Source organism: Eucyclogobius newberryi, unplaced genomic scaffold, assembly GCF_026437365.1.
Source record: "Eucyclogobius newberryi isolate DKJ021-1_F unplaced genomic scaffold, fEucNew1.0.hap1 SCAF_4, whole genome shotgun sequence".
Classification (NCBI taxonomy): domain Eukaryota; kingdom Metazoa; phylum Chordata; class Actinopteri; order Gobiiformes; family Gobiidae; genus Eucyclogobius; species Eucyclogobius newberryi.
The window spans coordinates 21,953,742-21,975,690 of NW_027316056.1; the positions used below are offsets into that span (position 1 = coordinate 21,953,742).

Here is a 21,949-nt window from a genome sequence, read left to right on the forward strand (position 1 = left end):
GAGGAAGACACGTGTGAGGAGGCACAGAGGCAGACACGTGTGAGAGGGCACAGAGGCAGACACGTGTGAGAGGGCACAGAGGCAGACAAGTGTGAGAGGGCACAGAGGCAGACACGTGTGAGGAGGCACAGTGGCAGACATGTGTGAGGGGGCACAGAGGCAGACACGTATGAGGGCACAGAGGCAGACACGTGTGAGGGGGCACAGAGGCAGACACGTGTGAGGGGGCACAGAGGCAGACACGTGTGAGGGGGCACAGAGGCAGACATGTGGCACAGAGGCAGACACGTGGCACAGAGGCAGACACGTGTGAGAAGGCACAGAGGCAGACAACGTGTGAGGAGGCACAGAGGTAGACACGTGTGAGGGGGCACAGAGGTAGACACGTGTGAGGAAGCACAGAGCCAGACACGTGTGAGGAGGCACAGAGGCAGACACGTGGCACAGAGGCAGACACGTGTGAGGGGGCACAGAGGCAGACACGTGGCACAGAGGCAGACACGTGTGAGAGGGCACAGAGGCAAACACGTGTGAGGAGGCACAGAGGCAGACACGTGTGAGAGGGCACAGAGGCAAACACGTGTGAGGAGGCACAGAGGCAGACATGTGTGAGAGGTCACAGAGGCAGACACATGTGAGAGGGCACAGAGGCAGACACATGTGAGAGGGCACAGAGGCAAACACGTGTGAGAGGGCACAGAGGCAGACACGTGTGAGGAGGCACAGAGGTAGACACGTGTGAGGGGGCACAGAGGCAGACACGTGTGAGGGGGCACAGAGGCAGACACGTGTGAGGAGGCACAGAGGCAGACAAGTGTGAGGGCACAGAGGAAGACACGTGTGAGGGGGCACAGAGGCAGACACGTGTGAGGAGGCACAGAGGTAGACACGTGTGAGGGGGCACAGAGGCAGACACATGTGAGGGGGCACAGAGGTAGACACGTGTGAGGGGGCACAGAGGCAGACACGTGTGAGGGCACAGAGGAAGACACGTGTGAGGGGGCACAGAGGCAGACACGTGTGAGGAGGCACAGAGGTAGACACGTGTGAGGGGGCACAGAGGCAGACACGTGTGAGGGGGCACAGAGACAGACACGTGTGAGGGGACACAGAGACAGACACGTGTGAGGGCACAGAGGAAGACACGTGTGAGGAGGCACAGAGACAGACACGTGTGAGGGCACAGAGGAAGACACGTGTGAGGAGGCACAGAGACAGACACGTGTGAGGGGGCACAGAGGAAGACACGTGTGAGGAGGCACAGAGACAGACACGTGTGAGGGGGCACAGAGACAGACACGTGTGAGGGGGCACAGAGGAAGACACGTGTGAGGAGGCACAGAGACAGACACGTGTGAGGGGGCACAGAGACAGACACGTGTGAGGGGGCACAGAGACAGACACGTGTGAGGGGGCACAGAGACAGACACGTGTGAGGAGGCACAGAGACAGACACGTGTGAGGGGGCACAGAGACAGACACGTGTGAGGGGGCACAGAGACAGACACGTGTGAGGGGGCACAGAGACAGACACTTGTGAGGGCACATTTCTCCAAATGTCTCGCGCCCCCCTTGGCACGGCTCGCGCCCCCCTTGGCAATCGGCCCTGTTAATTGTTTAATCTGCTCTTACAATTACAAGATGGCCACCAGAATTGCCGCGATAGTAGTTTTTTTACTTCTCTAGCATTTATTCTAGCGTTTTGGTTGCCACTGACAACTATATTTTGTGTATTATTTCTCAAAAGGAGGCGCCTGGAGCTTTTGGACCAATCGGCATCGGAAAAAACAGTCAGGTCGGTGTGTGCGCGACGTCACTTACTTTGGAGAAAAGCGAAACAAGGATCTCGGAAGGTAAGCTCGTGCTCGGAAGAGAAAATACTTCAATATACTATGTAAACAGTTGTATGTTCTGTGAATGATGGAATAGTTACTTTACTCTAGCGTTAAGTGACGTGTTTCCACTTATCACACTCGAGCAGATGTTTGTCTCCGTAGTTGTTACACGGTTATACACAGTACACATGGCTTCAACAACCAGGCGTTGCCCTGTTACGGTTCAATTTTATGTCCATAGTATTTCCATGTCTAATCACCCTGGGCCAACAGTGTTTCAAATGTCTAATTGAAGTGTAAATGTGAGCAGGACCTGTGAACAGTCATGTCAGCTCACGGCGACAGCAGAACGAGACTCTGCCAGTTCAAAAACAAAGGGAAAGACGAACATGTAAGTGTTATAAAAGTGAGTCTTTGAATGAGCCTTAACTCTGTGTCCGACAATAACATGTTTGTCTCTGTGCTCTCCCAGGAGCTCAGGCGCAGGAGAGTGGAAGTGAACGTGGAGCTGCGTAAAGCTAAAAAAGATGAGCAGATATTAAAGAGGAGAAATGTTGAAGCCTCTTCAGATGAACCCGTTTATGAAGCCCTCAGTGGACAGGTGAAGTGGGGCAAATGTGGGGATTAAATATACATATACACTTCGGAATAAATGCTTAGTAATAATTAATAAATACATATGCTTAGGCTAAGTAGGCTTTTAGTGTTCAGCACAATGTTGCACTTAATATTACTACAATAATGCAGTAATTCGATTTTTACAAACCTTATGGCAAGTTATTATTCTATAACTTATAATGACACATGTTTCTACATTTGTAGTTACTTCAGCAGTCAATCGAGAAGCTTTTGGCAGACATGAACAGTGAGTGCCTTTCTCATCAGCTGCAGGCGACACAAGCTGCCCGGTAAATGTTTTATTTTACCTATTTTTTCAATAATACTAGTTATTGTTTAATAACATACCATGTCCTTTCTTTCTTACTTTCTTTCTACAGAAAACTTCTTTCTAAACATATATATCCTCCAATTGACAGCATAATTGAAGCTGGCGTTATCCCCAGATTAGTTTATTTTCTGACATTAGCAGAGTGTGCTCCACTTCAGTTTGAGGCCGCATGGGCTCTTACAAACATTGCCTCTGGGACTTCAGAACAGACCAAAACTGTTGTGGAAGCAGGGGCCATTCCAGCATTTATAAATCTGGTGTCGTCGCCACACCCGGACATCAGTGAACAGGCCATTTGGGCTTTGGGGAATATTGCAGGTTGTGTATAATCTCTCTCTCTTTTTTTAATCAAATATGGAATTTTGATTAATCAGTTGAATTGACAATGAAATATTAATGTTGTTTATGTATATTAGGTGATGGACCTAACTTCAGGGACCTTATAATCAAACACAATGGTCTTCAGTCTCTGCTGAAATTGGTGGCTGTTCCTAATCTCTGTGTCTACTCTGTAAGTATTGTGCTGTAGTTAAAACTGTTTTTATTAAATTAATTGCATCATGCATTTTTCGTTTCTGCTCACCATTTTGACTCAAATATCAATCATCTAGTCTAGTTACCAGCGTAATCTCGCCTGGACTCTATCCAACCTGTGCCGGAATAAGAACCCCGCCCCTCCTCTGGCGGCAGTGGAGCAGCTGCTCCCTGCTCTCCTCCACCTGCTCCAAAACAATGACAAAGAGGTGCTCTCAGAGACCTGCTGGGCCCTGTCCTACCTGACACACAGCTCCAATGAGAGGATAGATGTGGTGGTGCGCGCTGGGGTGGTGCCACACCTGGTTCAACTTCTGGCTTGTGGAGAACCTTCCATTGTGGTATAGATTCGGCTTAATTTTTTTTTCTATATCTCAAGATAGTGTATCCTAATTGTGTTTTTCTTCATTGGCAAAACGGTACAGACGCCTGCTTTACGATCACTCGGCAACATTGTGACAGGGACCGATGAGCAGACCCAGTGTGTGCTGAATGCAGGTGCCTTGGTCGTGTTCCCTCAATTACTCCGTCATCACAAGTCCAACATCCAAAAAGAAGCTGCATGGACAGTGTCCAATATTACTGCTGGCAAGAACAACCAGATCCAGGAGGTTATAGATGCTGGCCTGATACCCATCCTTGTAGAATTACTCAGTCATGTAAGAATGGAGGGGATATTGTTTTGTTTGTAACACATGTAAATTTAAATGACCAGTCTGGTGTGCACTTTTGAACAGGGAGATTACAAGACACAGATGGAGGTGGTGTGGGCGATCTCTAATTTTACAAGTGGAGGAACTGGGGAACAAGTGTCTTACCTCATCCAGTGTCATGCGCTGCCAATGTTGGTCAAACATTTGTCTACAAAAGACAGCCAAATCACCTTGATCATCTTGGAGTCCATTGTTAATATTTTACAGGTATTTTGAAAATGCTTCTGAAAAAAAAAACTGGTTGCTTACAGCACCCACAAAACATTTTTTAATATTAGTGCGTTTTGTGTATCAATTAATTTCTGTCTTCTTATAGATGGCAGAGAAAACTGGAGAGAGTGACAAACTCCACTTAATTTTTGAAGAAGTTGGTGGGATTGACAAACTTGAAGAACTGCAAAACCACAGCAATGAGGCAGTTTACTTATTGTCCCTTAACATAATAACACGTTTTTTCTCTCCGGAGGTAAGTCTTTCCTCCCCTCAAATTGGTTTAATCCAGGAATAGGTGAGTAGCCTTGGTGGGGGCCATTTATAGTTGTTATTGTTTTGACCACTAGCTAGGAACTTGATCTATTAAAGAATACAACATTTTTCATGCATTGACACTTGTTTAACATCTAATGTTGGTTGTCTTTAAGAGTGAAGATGACATGTCTCTGGCTCCTGAGGCCACAACAGACGGCTACACCTTCCAGGCCACTCAAAACCACAGCAATTTACAATTTTAACTACTATGCCCTTTGTAAGGACAGCATGTCATTTGGTCTCTTGACTATATTTTTTTTACTATTGAAATATTATTTGTTTACATCGTTCTAATCGCCAATAAATATTAATGGAACATTGAGGCGTTTGTGTCGTTTGTACGCCAAATATGGTCAAAACGCATTTCACCGCTAGAGGGCAGCGTGTTAATTCTTGAAGCCTTTAATTTTTACTTTGTGACTGACAAACGCGCAATTTGTTCTGGAATTAGCTTGAGCAACGTTTTAATAATTGAATACATCCCGCGCTCAAATTTTCTGAGGAAAATGTGCAATGCCCAATTACCCAATTTACAATTCCGTTTCGATTCGCTTGTGTTTAAATGAATGAAGATGCCAATACAAAATATTAATTTCAAAGTAAAGCGTTGCTGGGCCTGTCGTTTAAAGAGCCTTGCATGCTCCAGTGTGATGCTTTTACGTTGACAGGCTGCACCGGTGTGGGCTTTACGTGCTCCTTTCTCTTTAGCATCACGACCAACTTCAGCGTGAGCCGCGCAGTCTGTGCGTGGATGGATGAGGAGACTGTTACCCGATTGTCATAAACGACACCGGGTCGTTCCTCGCTTCTTTTCTTTTAATTATCTTTTCTTTTTTTTAACCCCGTGAGCTCGAGGACTCGCTCGTTCTGACCGCGTCCGACGAGGAAGCGACATTTCCGAGGACGTGACTCCGTTGGTCGCACGCAGTCGGTGTGATTTGCTATGGTGTCGGCGGCTGGAGCTAATCCGAAGCTAACAGCGTCTGGGTTGTTGTGGGAGAGACGTTCTTGATGCACATTGAATTTGCACACATGAGTCAAATACTTTATTGAAATACGGTCAAGCTGGAATACGCAAGGGAATGTCTAACCAAGGAGTGAGGAGAAATGGCCCCGTGAAACTGCGCCTGACGGGTAAGAACATTTAAAAGCCGTTTGGTCCGTAGCATGTTAGCTTGTTAGCCGACCACGCTAACTAACGTTGCTTTAGCTGCACAATGACGAGTTGGTCTTTATGATTGTGGAAATGTCTGCTTCGAACGCGTGACTTGTGCATTTATGCTTCTGTTTTGGCTGCGGTGCATTATGCTGACATCGTGACTGTAACTAGTAGTTCACAAGTATTATTTAAATTTGTTTTATTTGGTGTAGCTTTTATGCTTTTGCTTTTTCAAATGGTCCAAAAAGCTGTGTTTTTATGAGCATGCATGGAGCTACTTTGCTTGAATTAATTTGCAACATTTTCTCTTGCAGCAATCTACATTTGTCATTTGTTGTGCTTTAAATTTCCATAAAAATGGTCATTGGTAGGCTCTTCAAACTTCAACCTTTTGATAGACTTATTTTACCTTTTATTTACTTTGGTTAAACGTGATTAACTTCAGACAATTTAAGTAATGCATGACACAAATTGAGACGTGTATCTGCAGTTTCTAAAAGTAATCTCATCTTCACTGTTTAAAATAAAACCTCAAATTCCCTCTACCCAGTAACAAACTCAATATAGCCAACCGTGGGGACATAGTATCTTTTGGTGTGTGTATTTAGTGTAATTTGTCATCAATAGTCGTTCCCAGTCTACTCTCCTTTTGACCTGACCTGAGCCCCCCCTTCACACATGGAGAAGGGCTTTAAAGAAAATGCTGCAGTGGTCTTCACAAGGAATCCCAGGAATGTCAAATCTCACAGAGGAGATGTATGCCAGTGTTTCCAGTTCACAGACACATCCTCGGTCAGGGTCAGTCTGCTCCTCTGGGTTCACACTGGGATCCACTCTTGTGCTTGTTTAGTGTTGATTTAAGTGTCTGAAGGCTAGATGGTTTGACCTGAACCGTACCAGCCGCCGCTCCGTTTCACCCCGTCTACTCAGTGTCGGTGGTGTTTTGTGGCTTTCTTGAGGAGATGATTAACTCTGGTTTTATCACCATCTCCTCCGCTGGATTTACATTGAGGTCGCAGATTTTCTCTCGCATGTTTGTGACAATAGAGCGAAAAGTGTTTTTAACATTATGAGAAAAGTGATATTCAGGCAATATTATGACAAGCCAATAGAAGTAGCTTTAAGAATCAAGTGTGAAATGGCTGTAAAATTAAGTTAAATGCTCTTATAAGCTATATGATTATTGTGATTTAAATATTGCATATCTTCAAAACAGCATTCTTGACATAATATTTTGATAATCTGCTCACCTCTAACCCCGACCCATTATTTTTAATTTAATGTTTTCTTAATAGTCTCTCATGCCACCCAAGACGCCTTACAGTGCATTATTCATTTACTCCACTCACTGGTGGTGTAGCCACAGCTGCCCTGCGGCAGACTAACATACTTCCTAATACCTCTGTGGCTTCTCTAAAATCCCATCACCATGACTTCAAACTTCAGTCCTTATCCACAGCGAGCTGTCACAGTGGAGCCTTTCTATCTGATCCACTTCCTCCATTAGTGACTATTGGCACGCAGCTGCAGCAGTGGGGACTGATGGGAAAATCATCCCTGGATTCTTCCACAGCCACGCAAGGAAACCTTTCTTTACTGTCTCTTTACGACAGCTCAGTGTTGTTCTGGAAGCACAATTACTCTGAATTAGTGCTGAGCTAAATAAATGTCATCCTCTTGCAATGCTAAATTGTTAATACAATACGGCACATGATTACTAAAGGTGAGTGACACATTCACGAGGCAGTGTTCAGCAGAAGGAAGGAAAAACCTTAGTTGTTTGCAGCAATAATTGCAGAATTTGTAATTTGCTAATAATTGCTATAACTTCAAAACGCCATTGGAAGACAATTGTGATTCATCTTGCCGCCCTAATCACACAGACAATGATTTTCAATGCTCAGGATCAGCATTGAGTTTCATTCATGTTCAAAATATATTTCATTTGTCAATCATTATTTTCCAGCCAATCTGATAAGTGCGATTAGATGTTTACAGGGTTTTATGCAGGTGCTTGAAATAATTAAATTTATTGTGTTCTGATAATAATTCTATAAATTGTAAAAAGTGTTCCTATAGTGAACTTGAAATAAGCTCACAAGAAGCTCTGTTCAACGTTTTGGTAAATCATTTTATATGTGAAAATCAGTTAAGGTGGCGAAGTGCCTTGTGTCCGCACACACAATTTTCCCAATAATAATGGCATAGTTCATACCCTGAACTTGCTTTAGTGTTTTGCCAGTAGAACTGTGGCTCAGGTTTGAGTGAATGATTCATCAGGGCACAGCTGACAACTGAGTCATATTGTGACGTGTGTCCACAAACGTATCAAGTGTCATTTTAGATTACAGCACCTTAATGCATAGAATTAATGACGCTCTGGTATATTTACCATTGTGTTATTGCCCTTATGTTTCTATTCAATTGTCAAATCCAACTAATGATTTGACCTTGAGATATATTTTGAAGTTCTTGCAATGTGATTTAGATAAAGGTTCTGACTGTATTCACTATTCCTTTTGTTTAATGACACTTCTGTTCAGACCCATCCGTGTTAAATTCCAGCAGTTATAATATCACATACCTTTACCTTGGCCTCCCGCTCGCTGGACCAGACACTCCTTTTTAGTCTTCCCCATGTTTTTCTTTAGTCTGCCTTTCACTCCCTGCACACGATTGTCAGAGATGGTGCAATAAAACTATACATTTGTACATATTCTTTCTCTTGTTTTGAACTGTTATTCTATTATTTATTGTATTTGCAATTTACTTGTGTTTTTAAAAGCATATACATTTTTTGTTAAATGTTATAGTTCATAGTAATAAACAAAAAAGACACATTTTATTCTTAATTTCACCAATTTGTCCCCAAAACATTAACATTTCACTTCACCAGCCCAAATTGTTCTGGTAGAATAATTATAATATATAAGGACTAATTAACTTTTCACCAGACTGTAAACTGTAAATTATTTACCTTAAAATAAGAAAGTGTTTGTGACCAGTGTCTGGTGTTTTGAGCTGTAACTCTGCAGCATTAGCTCCGTGTGCCGTTCACTTTAGCCTCCGTGTCTTCGCCCCGTCATTTCTGTTTCACATAATCACGGTTCTCTGTGCTCTTTCACACCACAAAACTATGTTTCCCAGTCACACTGAAGTTTAAAATGTACCGCTCTGTGGCAGGTCTGAGTGGAACAAGCTCCCTGTGAAATGAAAGCACCACAAGTCGTTCCATGCGCTCGACGCGCCACAGATTCATGCGTTTCAAATTCAATATGTAAATTAAACAAATCATTGAGGCAATCAGAAAAAGTCTTAACGGCGGTACTAATGGCAGTAGACTAAAGAGTTATTCCTCTCTTCTGTTAGAACAGTGGGATATTTAGTGTCTCGTGCCACAAGATCTTGCAAGATAAAATTGCCACAAGATTGCTCACATGAAACACAATCTTGTGATTTTTTCCCTGTGCATTTACATTTGGCTCGAACAAAAGAAAGGTCAAGTTAAGAGAAGCCTCAGTCACAGAAGCCCCAATGTTTTTTGGGAAAGTCAATGGAAACAAGACTGAATTACTGAAGGGGATTGGTTAAAAAGAGATTGACTGTACGGTAGAGCAGTCAGAAGTAGCGCTAGGCGATTGTGAAGACTTTCTGACATTTCATAGGTTCATCAACACGTGCTTCAACTCTCATTTCAAAACATGAGAAAATATGACAATACAAGTCGATTTCCCAGTACTGGTATTGCCACATGTATTTGGATTGATCCTTTTTCTTTCTTGGGAGCTTTTATGAGGAAGTGCTTAATCCCTGGAATTGAATAGATCATTAACGTGTAGAACGATAAGATCTGAGTTGTAGAGGGTCAAAGATGCTCACCAACTCAAAGTGTTCCATTCTGCTGTTTATTTGTTGCGGTTCGGGTTTTTAATGGTTTTATTTAGAAAAGAGTTTATTGAGATTATTCTTGTCAGTATCATAAACTAATTTGAATTTAGTCATTTATTTTATTATTTTCTTTTGCAATATAATGCACTTCAGCCCTAAATGGCATACAGCAAAATAAGTTTTAGATTTTAGAGTAATCAAACGGAAATAAACATAGTCTAATTTTGCTCATCTTCTTTACAACGTTGACAAAATTATCAGTTTTATATATATTATCCACCTCTGCTGCTCTAGTCTATTCTGCGAGTCATTTTGTCTCAGTAAATGTAAAACTCAAACAATGTGTGAATGAGCCTCTAAACCCAGTGTTTGCCAGGGAGCTCCAGCTCTTCTCACAAATTGAGTTTGTGCTTTTGTTTTGAGGTTTTGGTGTCGCTGTTGCAGATTTATGAGGATGTAATTCCATAATTTGGTTGAAAAGAGTGCTTTCCTCTTGGCGTAGGCGCTCTCCTCAGCTCTTGTTTCATGGAGCGGGGAACCCCCAGGATTCCAGCGCCTCATATTATACTGTCACTTTTTATTCTATATTGTTTAGTTTTCCTAATATCTTTAACATATGTAAACTCTCAAGTCATCTCCTGCTGTAGTCATGCTGGCCTTGCCTTTCTCTGGTTTTGCAGACCTGATATTTTAGAAGTTATTGATAATGGTTTCTCCTAAATTATCTTAGTTTTAGTTTTTTTAATGTCATGCAGGTAGTGTGTCCATTTAGGTTGAACTGTTTTGTGTGTTATGTTTGGATCTGGTGGCATCAGGTCGTTGTGAGCAGGAAATCGGAAAGACTGAACACTAGAATTTCATAACAAAGTCATGGCTGCAGAGGAGATGCGCATTCGATTGCATAATACAGTGATTTTCCAGCAGTGATGGAGGATTCCCTGGACCCTAATGGAGTAATTCATTAAGCTTTATGCAGAAGCTGCTCATATAAACTAATGAAATACATTTAAATGGTAAATGGGTTTATACAATTATCATCAAATTAAGAACAATTTGCGCTCAAACCTTTTTAGCCTAATGTTATTCAATACATTAAGAATTATGGTACATTAAGAAAAAATAATATAGAATCATTTCATACATTCAAAACAGTCAAAACATGTGATTCCTCTAAATGTTCTGCCACCTCCATGTCCTCCCTGTGTCCTGAGCTTTCCCCTTCTTCATTTCTCTCTCTTTCTCAAACAGGAAGCCCCTCATCCCTCTTGTCTTGTCTCTTTCCTTCCTCCATCGCTCAGCCCCGGATCTGGCCCAGACTGATGACAGACGGCACTGGCTCCACTTCATGCACTGTTTTCTCCTCATCTCTCCTCAGATTGTGAGCGGTGCACAAATGCATTTCCTGAAGCTATGAAAGATTGTGAGAACGAAGAACAAGATTACAAAAAACAACTTTAAATGATCAGAACTGTTCTTTATAGTTAGTTTAGTTTTAATGGTGCAATTGAAGCCTGATGAAAGTGAGAAATTAAAATGTTGGGGGCAAAATTGCCCATCCCTATGTTATATTAAATATCTATCCTTTTGTAATAATTTTTTTTGTTGGCAGAATTTGCACATTAATTTTATTTGTCAAATGCAGTATCTGACATATCAGAATCAGAAAAAGTTTATTGCCATTGCCAATGAACTAGATTCACAAATATAGGAACTTGCTTTGGTGATTCTTTGCAACATACAACAATGAGCAATAATAAAACAACATGTATAAAATAAAAAATGGCATGTATTAAAGAAAACCCCAAGTCCTCCTCATCCATCCACGCACAGACTTAGCGGCTCACATTAGTCGTGATGCTAAAGAGAAAGGAGCACGTAAAGCCCACACCGGTGCAGCCTGTCAACGTAAAAGCATCACACTGGAGCATGCAAGGCTCTTTAAACGACAGGCCCAGCAACGCTTTACTTTGAAATGAATCCATTGTATTTGCATCTTCATTCATTTAAACACAAGCGAATCGAAACAGAATTGTAAATTGGGTAATTGGGCTGACCCCAAGGATGAGTTCCAGCATCATTCATACGTCACTATGTGTTAGTATACATAGTAATGTATGTTTGATTTTTGTATCAACGAGCATGCATGAGTGAGCAACTGAGCACACACAAGCGCTGTACATGGGGACGATGACCGCTTTGCCCGAGTACAAGAATAAGATTGCATTTTCCTACTACTAATTAGAATGAGTTGACGAGTGCCCTAGTGAGTGTTTGGAAGGGGGCGAGCACTTTGCACTCCATTTATTGTCAAATATTTCGCACTCCATTACAAAACGAATAGGCCTCTCTCCCTCCCGAGCCTCCCGAGGTTATTAAGCCTTCTAATCTTTTCAAAGTATTGTTGCTTGGCAGCAGAGCACCTGTAAAAGGGAAATATGTGACTTAATTAAATTAACATGGGTTTTGATTTCAGTATTTCTTTCTTGATCATCCAGTCACATTTGATTTGATGATTCATCTCTCTGTTCTTGTTTCGGCTGTCAGAGGTTCTGTGCGGCAGTAAAAGTATCATCAGAGCCACTTGCACGGACACTGTTTCCACGGTTTCCACTGTTTCCACGGTTTCCACTGTTTCCACTGTTTTTGTTTCCAGCGTGTGAGAGTGGGAATCTGCTTTAGGACATTTAGAGGAGATGAGAATGGGGTCGTCAGACAGGGGTGATGCACACTACTGCAGCACTGCTTTTAAAACAAGTGGAAGTGGAAAAGAAGCGTGCCGTGTTTTAGTTGTAACTTCAACCTTGCAGTTCAATCAAGACGCAGGTTTCACACCAGGGAGGAGCTGGAGGAAGTGTCTGGGGTGAGGCCAGTCTGGGTGAATTGTTTTATGTTGTATTTTAGTCACTGCAACCATGACTTTGATATGGGTTTTTTCAGACAACTTTCTTTTTGTTACATATAGCTTGGAGCAATGAACGACTGCAGTGCAGCACCTGTAACCTAGAGGTGGGCCATATAACAAAATGTAAGATATGCTACATTTTATTGAGTATATTGTTGAAGAGGAAAAATTCTACAAAACAATCTGGTTGATGATTTAAAGAAAATATTGTGTTGTAAACTTTCAAATACAAGTATACGGTGATATTTCTGCACTTTTGTGAATGATTTGACAACCATTTCACATTTATCTGAATATTAAACCTCAACTAATGCATTTAAAGACCAGAATTAATACAATTCTATTGCATGACATATCGTTTTCGAGATACTCAGAAATCATCATAATTTGCTCAAGTGTATTTCCCCAAGGTTGTAGAAGTCAATTACTATTATTGTGATCAAATTACGACTTTACAACTTCTGGCAGGCGGCAGTCTGTTGGTAATCCATTTGGTTTGATATAGAGTTAAAATTGCCGTGTATTAAAAGCGTAAACGTGCGCCTCGTCCTGATGGTGTTTGCATACTTCCAATAAAGCTCCCCACATTCTTGTAGTGGTCTCCGCAGCGTCGTGGCTTGTGCTGCCTCTTGATCACGCGCTTCTCTGCTGGGACGGAGGGGAGAGGGAAGGCTGTGTCAGCTGTAGACCGCCGGCCTTTTAAATTAATGACATAATTGGCATCCTGAGCATTCACAGAGCTGGGGAAAGCGCCTGGAAGTAATGGCTTTGCAGACGACGTTAGTTTCACAGCATTTTTACATTGTAGGGAAAATACCTGCTGCGTGAAACAAAAATGGTCACGTACACAAGGCTTGAGAATGTGCCAATGTGTGTGTGCGTTTTTTTGTGTTAGTTCCAGTTTGTTGATTGAGTGTGGAGGCCCAGGGAGGAAAAGGAAGTGTACTGTTTTAACTGTTAAACAATGCTGTGAATTGGACTGCAGAAAGAGCCACAACACGGTTAAAGGCCAAGGATGTGGGCCTTCCCTTTTAAATCTCACCGATGACAGCTCGTGGATGACTCGTGGATCCACATTCAAGTTTCACAGACTCTTATTGAATGTCACACCCATTATACTTTCGGCATCATCGGACTTTGTTCCTCCTTCACACTATTTGTGACGTTATCGGTGTTGTTTACATAATTTTGAGGTCAACGCAGGTTTCAAGGAATCTTTAGCCTGAGGACAAATCTCTTCTTGGCATCTCATTTGAGCGACTTTGTGCTACAAATTCCACTTTGACCAGAAGAGGCTCCAGTCGTCATTTGTGTCTTGTATTTTGAAAAGCTTTAAATGGAATTTGCTCTGTTACTTTCGCAATTCTGCACGCAGGCTTCTTTTACACTCACATTTTCAGGTTTAGCGCTGGCTCTTAATGAGGAGTTTCAAAATATTTCATATCAATATCACAGGCTGCAGTGTATTGGTTAGTTTTAAATGAATACTAACAAAGATGTATATGATAATTGATAATTACATGATATACAATGCATGTAGTGTTTTTACAAAATACCTTTTTAAAATGTGTATGTTCTTTTGAAAAAAGTTGACTAAGTAGTTAATGTTGTTTTCTGTTAATATTAAATAAAAATGTCAAACAGTATTTCTGACTTTCATCAAACTTTATTCATTCCGTCACCATAGTTCAACTTGTATCTGGTTGTTGTGTTTAAAAGTCTCAATGTAAAATGGAATAATCACTTGACTAGTCAACCACTAAAATAATCGTTAGTGACAGCCCAATTATTTCACAAATATTGATTATTATTAGATTAACAGACTCTTAGAGGGTAAGGTTAAGCATCCTTGTAATGCCTCACTTGCCTGATCAACTGGACCAGAATGGCTCCACTTGAGCGTGGACAAACTCGTTACACTGCACTGCTCCTGCCTCAGACCTCTGAAGCTGCAGAGCACAACACAACAATGGCAGTGTGGTCGAAAATTGACACACATTTGCCCTTTTTAGCATATCCTTAAATCTATCCTTAAATCTTCAGCATAGACCGATATTTGGTTTGAGATGAGAAAAGACTTGAAGCTTTATTCAAGAAAAACAATTTAAATCTGCTAAAGGTTAAAAGTAAAAATAGGCAGTGCAGTGAGTGAATGATTCAATTAGTTAAAGTAACAGGTGTAAAGAAGTGTTCATGAGTTCAATGGCAGAGGGAAAGAAACTGTTCTTAATCCGGACCGTGGCCTCCTGCCCGAGGGGAGTGGCCTCCTGCCCGAGGGGAGTGGCCTCCTGCCCGAGGGGAGTGGCTCAAATAGTCCGTGTCCAGGGTGAGAAGCGTCGGCTGTGATCAGACCTGCTCGTCCCAGAGCCCTGGAGACGTACAGGTCCTGCAGAGATGGAAGTCTGCAGCCGATCACCTTCTCAGCAGAGCGCACAAAACGTAGTCTCTGTTTGTCCCTGGCTGTGGCTCCAGCGTACCACACGTTGATTGAGGAGGTGAGGATGGACTCAATGATGGCCGTGTGGAACTGCACCATCATCTGCGCTGGCAGCTTGCATTTCCTCTTGCCCTAAATCAGTGCAAAAATCGGCAGAGCTCATTAGCTGCCAGCTCCACCAGATTTGAATATATATATATCGTATCCGCATCAGTCTTGAAAAACCCATATCGGTCAATTGCCACAGCGCGGAATATTATTTCTTTCTTTATGCAATTGAATACCTCATTTCTCATTACAATAGTTGGGAAATGGTATCTGTTAGTTATTAAAGATCAAGATGAGGGCACAGATTTGAGTTGGAATCTAATGCGATGTATTTATTTTTAGCTTTTATTAGTTTTGGCTATTCAAAAGCCAATCCTCACATTTGCACCATAACCTGCCTCCGATCCTCCCCGTTCATTCGAGTGCTCGGCTGTAACAAAGCCAGTTCAAACCATGACTTGCAGACTCCCTTGAGAAAAGGCACGCTCCAACTCTACCATCCCCCTGTCAGTTTGTGACCTCTGACCTCTGACCTTTGACCCAAACGATTCCCAACCTTCAGTCTGACCTAGTCTTCACACAGACTCAAACTGAGCCCTTTAACTGCCTCAACCTTTTGTGTCACTGCCGCGCTGCCATAGTTATTTTAATGAATACTGAGCTGGGTCAATGTGATACGATGCAATTAGGATCCAGTGCAAGTCTGAGTCCTGGCGACAGACGTTCCTTTCACGCTTTAAACCATGGTAGAATTTTTGTTTAGAGTTTTATTAAAAGCACTGAAAGATCTTTTTTCATGACATCAGTCTCCTGGGATTAGGAGTCTGGCGTTTGTTTGGAATAATGATGAATGGTGTGTCTGACTGTGACCAACTCTGGTATTGAATGTTAAAGACACTTAGTTTAACATTTATTCTATTTTTGCTATGAATGTGGTGAATTTACTTCAGTTGATATCACACTGTAGTTGTTTGTTGGATTTCAGGTAGAATAATGAGTAGTGATGTTGTGCGCTCGCTGAGGCCGGTAGGAGCAGTGATGACGATGCTGAAGACTTTCTGCTGCGCTGGCTTTGGCTGAGACTGTGGCGCCATGTACAAGTTAATCCTATAATCTCGATAAGCATAGTTTGCTAAACAGAAGAAAGCCTTTTGTTGGTACAGAGATTCAGACTAAATACAATTTCTGTCATTTTAGAATTTATTTTATAGTTATTTCTTCAGACAGAACATTAAGAATAAATGTGTATAGTATTTTGACTTGTTTTTTTTAAGGAAGTTCTCTATTTAACTTATTTGATCGTCTCTCTGAACTGAACATGTGTGGACAGAATACGCTGAGTCTCCCTAGGCCTTCTATCAGTATGACTTCCAGATTACTTAAAATGCCATTTTAATATTTAAAATGCTATTGTTTTAAGATATTTAAGAAATGCTTCAATATTTGGTGTAATTGTGTTTCTTGACTCTCTCTTTTGCAGTCCTGTGTGCTAAGAACCTGGCAAAGAAAGACTTCTTCCGTGAGTAAACCCATTTTTTCATGTTACCAGTCACGTTCAACTCAATCAGGGCTGTAGTCGACTAACGTTCTTGTTTGACTAATGACCTGAGCATCGTTCAGTCGACCTAAAAGGGGCCCAGGTGTAGAAGTGGCAAAAGCTTTCAACATTAAACCAAACACGCAGGACCACAAGCTTAGAGAAGTTCTCACAAAAACAACTGTTGAGACAAGAAACAGTCGAAGGCACATATGTATGTAAACAGTCGAGGGACAAACTCTATTCTCTCACAAATCTGAAACTAACTTCCTCTTCTCCTTTCTGGTCGGTTCACGTAAATTCTTATATTCCTGATAAAATAATTAGTCGACTGATGACTCCGCTGTTCACCATTCACCTATTAATTGACCAAACAAGAAAAAGCTTTGTCAGGGGCGTTTCTTTGCTGGAATAATCCTTAGAGTGCTGCCTTACTGGTTATCAGTTTAAAAGCCACTTTGATAAGATACATTTATGTTTTAAAAGATAAACCTGACTATAAACACATTTGTTGCCAGTTAAGGTGCTTGGAAAAGTGCCAAATAGGTGGCAATCTAACAGAGGGCTGGTCTGCCTTTAGCCCACAGTCACATGTCGACTGCTATACAAATGTAGATAATATGAAGAATGAGGGCAACTTAACGAGTTTGACCACATGTTGTATCAGAGGTAAACAGACGCACAACAGCTCACTCAGATGTTCACATGTTGTGTCTTTGCCTTGTATGTGTTCACTCAAGAAACTACAACTGGGCTGTTATTTAGGGCATTTCTGAACTTTTTTGGGCTGTACAGTGCTTCTGAATAAAAGCCATGCACACACAATGTACAAAGAAAATAGAAATTATACATATAAGGGCCGCACCTGTCTATAAACTGCAGGTGCCCACATTGTAACATGAGATATTTACACATAAATAAACGCGGTAGTGACGCATCTTTTGAATTGGAGTTCTTGCAGTGCACCTGCAGTCCGCTGCATTGCAGGACTAATTAGACTAATTTCTCTGTGAATATGAGTTGGATTGTAAATAAAACACACAGAATTTTGAAGTTTATCAAACAAAGAACAAATCACAGCTGTCCCCACTGTCCCTACCGTCCCCTCTGTCCTTGATCACTCTGTGTGAGCCGATTTACTTAATTTAATTTCATCTGCTCCTGAACTCGTACTTATCGAGTGAGTGTTACGTTTTAACATGAGATATTTACACAGAAATATAGTCCGTGGTAGTGATGCACATGTTGTCTTTTGACTCGAGAGTCAAGGTTGGGCCGAGAAAGTCTCATTTGAATGCAGCAGTGTCTTTGCGTTTAGCCGGGACAAGACTTCATGACACAGGTTCATGAGATCAAGGCTTTTGTTTTAAACTATAGGTCAAAGTGAACTGGAGGTGACGGTGTTTTTGTGTCCAGGTTTGCCAGATCCTTTTGCCAAAGTGGTGGTGGACGGCTCAGGACAATGCCACTCGACGGATACTGTGAGAAATACATTGGACCCGAAGTGGAATCAGCACTACGACCTGTGAGTACCAGAAAATGTTAGATATAACACTTTTTAATCATTTGTGTAGACCTTTTAAAAGTTTGCACACACATACATTCTAAATTTCAGAATGAATGCAAAAGTGAAGCTTATTATTATTATTATTTTTATTATTATTTTATTAGTATTTTATTAGTATTATTATTATTAGGCCCGAGCGCCACAAGCTGGCGAGAGGCCTATTAATCTCGTAAGGCCGTGCAAAGCACGGCTGCGAAAGTGCGCACGTAGTGCGCACGAAATCGAGCGCGAAGCGCTCGCCCACTTCCAAACACTCACTAACGCACTCCTTCACTCATGCACGCCCCGTGCAGTAGGAAAATGGAACTTTACCGTTGTAAACGGGCGAAGCCCGTGCAAAAGTGCGCACTAAACGAGCACTTTACATTGAGATGACGACCGCGAAGCAGTCGTCATCCCCATATAAAGCACTCATTTGCGCTAAGTACCTCACGAATACGTTCCCCATCTCTTGCATGTTCCGTGCATATAAGCATGTAATGCAAAAATTGAACATTATTACTGTATAGAGGGCCAAAAACACAAAGTGGGCGGAGCCCACTCAAAATTAACGAAAGTACCCGTCAGTGACCAGGGACCCACACCATGTGGTAGGAAAGCGCGAGCGCTTTCCGAAAATGTATAGTTCATGATATTTGAAAAATGGGAAACATTGTTTTCGCATCGAAATATTATTAGGCCCGAGCCCCAGCAGGGCGGAGGGCCTATTGCTCCCGCCTTCGGCAGCGTTGCAACTGTCTGACCAAACATGCGGGCGCAGCCCGCATGTTTGGTACCCCGTCGCCCCTGGCAAGTACAGTGAACTAGCCCATGCCGAAGGCATGGATCATGCATACTTACTCCTGCTATGACAGAAAAAGGCAACAATGAGTGAATGGGCGTAGCCCATTCACTCATTGTTGACAACAGCAGCGCGACGCGCTGCATTCCTCCAAAAACCCTCCTGGCATCGTCCTGTACGCGAGAATCCATGATAGAGCTTTCAAACGTATAATTTGTTGTTATAGTGGAAACGGCTATATTGTTTTTGCTAAAAATAATACATTGATGTTAGGAAATATGTAAAGGACTATTAAACTGTCACCAGCCTCTATTGTAAATGGGTCAGATCTGAGCAACAATAGCTATAAATTAATGCTAATATGTCACATCATAAGAAAAAACATGTACACATGTTTGTAAAACTTTGGTACGTGATGCCAGTGTTGGTTTACCTTGTGTTTTGAGCGCTGTAACTCAGCAGCTCTGCAGATGATTCTTCACTGACTCTGTGTGACGTTCACTTTAGCTTCTGTGTCTTTGGTGGCATCCTTGCTCTCATGCACAACATCCATGCTTAATAGATAAACAAGTAAGTAAAACTCACCAGGCTCCCCTCTGTTATGCTTTATTTGATGAAGGCCCAGTGCAGAAACGAGCTGAAACAATTGCCACAAGCACTTTGTGTGTGTACGAGTTATTTTTCTATTCTTCACTGAAAATGTTTTTCTGGAAGAACAAATCCCAAGAAGAAATTTCAAAAACTGCAAATTTGCTCATGAAGCCAATTGAGCAGTCTTTGTGCAGCAGAACTGGTCAGGATCACGAAGAATGTAAAACCAATAGAGGTTTCAAATGCTTCCTGCTGAAGGTGGCATTCACACAAAAGTATTTAGACTTTATATTGTAATAAATGTATTTGCCAGAAGTGGTCCACTTTATTGGAGTTGTTCCACGGCACTACATATTTTTGGCTAATGGCTAACGCGAACAATCAACGCTTGAAAATGCTAGTTTGTGCGTTTCCATGGAGCCGTTCTGTGTGTTTCTGGAATGCACTCTGATGTCTGCTCTGCTGCAACTCCCTTTTAGGGTTTTCCAAAAAATGTATGTCCAGATACAAACTGACTCTAAAACTCAAAATGGAACAGAATTGGACATTTCCTGAATGTTTTTGACTGGTCCAGATTTATATCAGAATAAGCAAGACCCCATAGTATATTTTTTATCAGTTCATGACAAAGATTTACATTCATTTCTTGTGTTTTGAGGAGATGATTGTCATTATTGGTTGTCCAGTCTTGTGTCTCCATTTGATGCACTGCTGGATGTTTGTGTGTCATAAATTGTCTGTGTGGCGGTTGAATTGGCCACCCATTGCATGTAGTGACGACCCTAAAGGACCCAAAGGAGCCACTGGCAAAGATGTAGTGGAAGCTCATGGTTTGTAGTGAAAAAAGACAACACAAAAGGGATCCAGCCAGTCGGAGCTACGAGAGAACAAATACAACTGGCTGTGATGAATGACGTTGAAGTTCATTTTAAAGAGTCATAATAGAGTCCAGCTGCGGCCTGCATAGTTCACATTTTTGCGTTCATGTAATTTTTGCATGCCATAAGTCAGTCTGGACTTTGTGGGTGCGTGTTTTCATTTTAATGCACACACCTGTTTCTTTTGCTGTCAACGGTGACCACAAATCCACTCGTTATGGAATTGTCTTCTCCCGTTTTTGCTATACGAGCCTCAAAGGACTGAGTTCCTTGGCAGCGACCCCCGGCCTCTTCCGCTGGTTCAGGAAATGACTGGCGTGCCACAGAAAGCAGATAGGAGTCTGGCCTTAGCAGCTCCAAAGCTCACCACACCCCGAGCTCCAATCTCTGCACTGTCCTGCACTTGAGATGTCCTGCTGTGTCACTGATACACACTGCCCTATATATCAACAATACACCACTAACCCTCCTCAAGCCACAGCTGTAGAAATAGAAATGAGTGTTTAGCACAGACAATGAGGGCAACAAACCAACTATACCATATTTCGCGTATAAAGGCTATAAACGCACAAAAAAACTGTTGGGTTTGGCCAGCACAGTTGTAACATTTGACCCCTTCACCTCGTTTTAAAGATGGCGCACTAGCACTCATGCCCCACAGCCAGAAGTTTCCGGGTTTACCCAAATCTTTCGATGCGAAGTTTGCATGTTTCTCCCCGTGTACTTTATCCTCCAGATAAATCCTGGCCAAGATCTGGAGATGTAGAATGTATTGTAAAAGTTGCTTTGTGGCAAAAGCAAACTGCTGCGCACTGTCTGCATCTAATTATCAAATATTTTATTGACCACACACCCAGAAAAAAAAAAGTTACTGTAGATACTGAGAGCGGATTGGCCGAGTGTTCACCCAGTTTTCCTTTGCTGTCTGAAAAAAGCTTCTCCAAACCGATGCATGCACCCTAAAACTCGTGTGAATACTAGTGTTTGTGAGGGCTTTGGACTAATTTATACTCCTGTCCTTTTTAAATTTGAGTAAGTTAATTCTCCTGGTATCGGCTTTCAGGTGACATGTTATTGCAAACGATTGTCATTACAAACGACACATTGTTAAGCTCAATGATTTGATTGTGATGTGAAAGCAAATTTAACTCCAGTGGTATGAATGTTTCTTCTCTCTAACAGTTCTTACTTTTATCGCCTCAATAATTTAAATATTTGAGTCATATTTTTCTGAAGCGACATACATACTGCTTCTATTTTCCAAGACTTTCGGTTTTAGCTTCCAAAACCTGATCATAACTGTGTCTCCTCAGTCTCAAGTATTAGTGGTTTCAACACTTCCCCGCTTCATTCCTGTCTGCAGAAAGAAAAAAAAGTGCTTGTGGAAGTGGAGAAACGAGAATGACACTTGAAGTAGCCATGAAGTAGCCATGAAGTAGCCATGAAGTAGCCAATCCATTCGATCAAAAGTTAAATTGAGCTACTTTATCACATAATGACTGTTGATAAATGCATGCAAACTATGGCACACATTAACACCAACACAACAAATTTTAAAGGTATCGGGTCAGATTTGTTTTGGAAAAAATGATCACCGAATCA

At 41.9% G+C, this 21,949-nt stretch overlaps 2 protein-coding genes across 4 annotated transcripts in view; both read left to right on the plus strand.

Annotated features, from left to right (window-relative positions):
• Window positions 1–1,798: 1,798 nt before the first annotated feature.
• LOC140377806 (importin subunit alpha-1-like) lies at window positions 1,799–4,791 on the plus strand. 2 transcript variants are annotated; one of them, XM_072463377.1, is made up of 11 exons: window positions 1,799–1,853; window positions 2,159–2,226; window positions 2,308–2,436; window positions 2,658–2,743; window positions 2,834–3,102; window positions 3,201–3,295; window positions 3,396–3,659; window positions 3,744–3,977; window positions 4,056–4,238; window positions 4,348–4,497; window positions 4,673–4,791. In XM_072463377.1, the coding sequence occupies exons 2-11, from the start codon at window positions 2,161–2,163 to the stop codon at window positions 4,760–4,762; spliced, it is 1,566 nt and encodes a 521-aa protein (XP_072319478.1). In that variant the 5' UTR covers window positions 1,799–1,853; window positions 2,159–2,160; the 3' UTR covers window positions 4,763–4,791. The 2 variants fall into 2 exon arrangements, with proteins under 2 accessions (XP_072319478.1, XP_072319477.1); XM_072463376.1 differs by having other exon boundaries at window positions 1,819–1,853; window positions 2,146–2,226.
• A 607-nt stretch (window positions 4,792–5,398) lies between these two features.
• LOC140377154 (E3 ubiquitin-protein ligase SMURF2-like) overlaps window positions 5,399–21,949 on the plus strand; it is a 34,713-nt gene continuing 18,162 nt past the window's right edge. For both annotated transcript variants that reach the window (XM_072462471.1, XM_072462470.1), the window contains exons 1-3: window positions 5,399–5,693; window positions 16,474–16,512; window positions 17,947–18,055. In XM_072462471.1, coding sequence (XP_072318572.1) covers window positions 5,642–5,693; window positions 16,474–16,512; window positions 17,947–18,055 — 200 coding nt within the window. In that variant the 5' untranslated portion in view covers window positions 5,399–5,641. The remainder of the gene's footprint in view (window positions 5,694–16,473; window positions 16,513–17,946; window positions 18,056–21,949) is intronic.

Bases quoted from the DNA above. Each gene is read 5' to 3' on its own strand.
- LOC140377806 (XM_072463377.1), top strand. From the start codon at position 2,161: ATGTCAGCTCACGGCGACAGCAGAACGAGACTCTGCCAGTTCAAAAAC. The intron at 3,103-3,200 runs GTTGTGTATAAT...TATGTATATTAG, and splicing joins GGCTTTGGGGAATATTGCAG to GTGATGGACCTAACTTCAGG. The intron at 4,239-4,347 runs GTATTTTGAAAA...GTCTTCTTATAG, and splicing joins CCATTGTTAATATTTTACAG to ATGGCAGAGAAAACTGGAGA.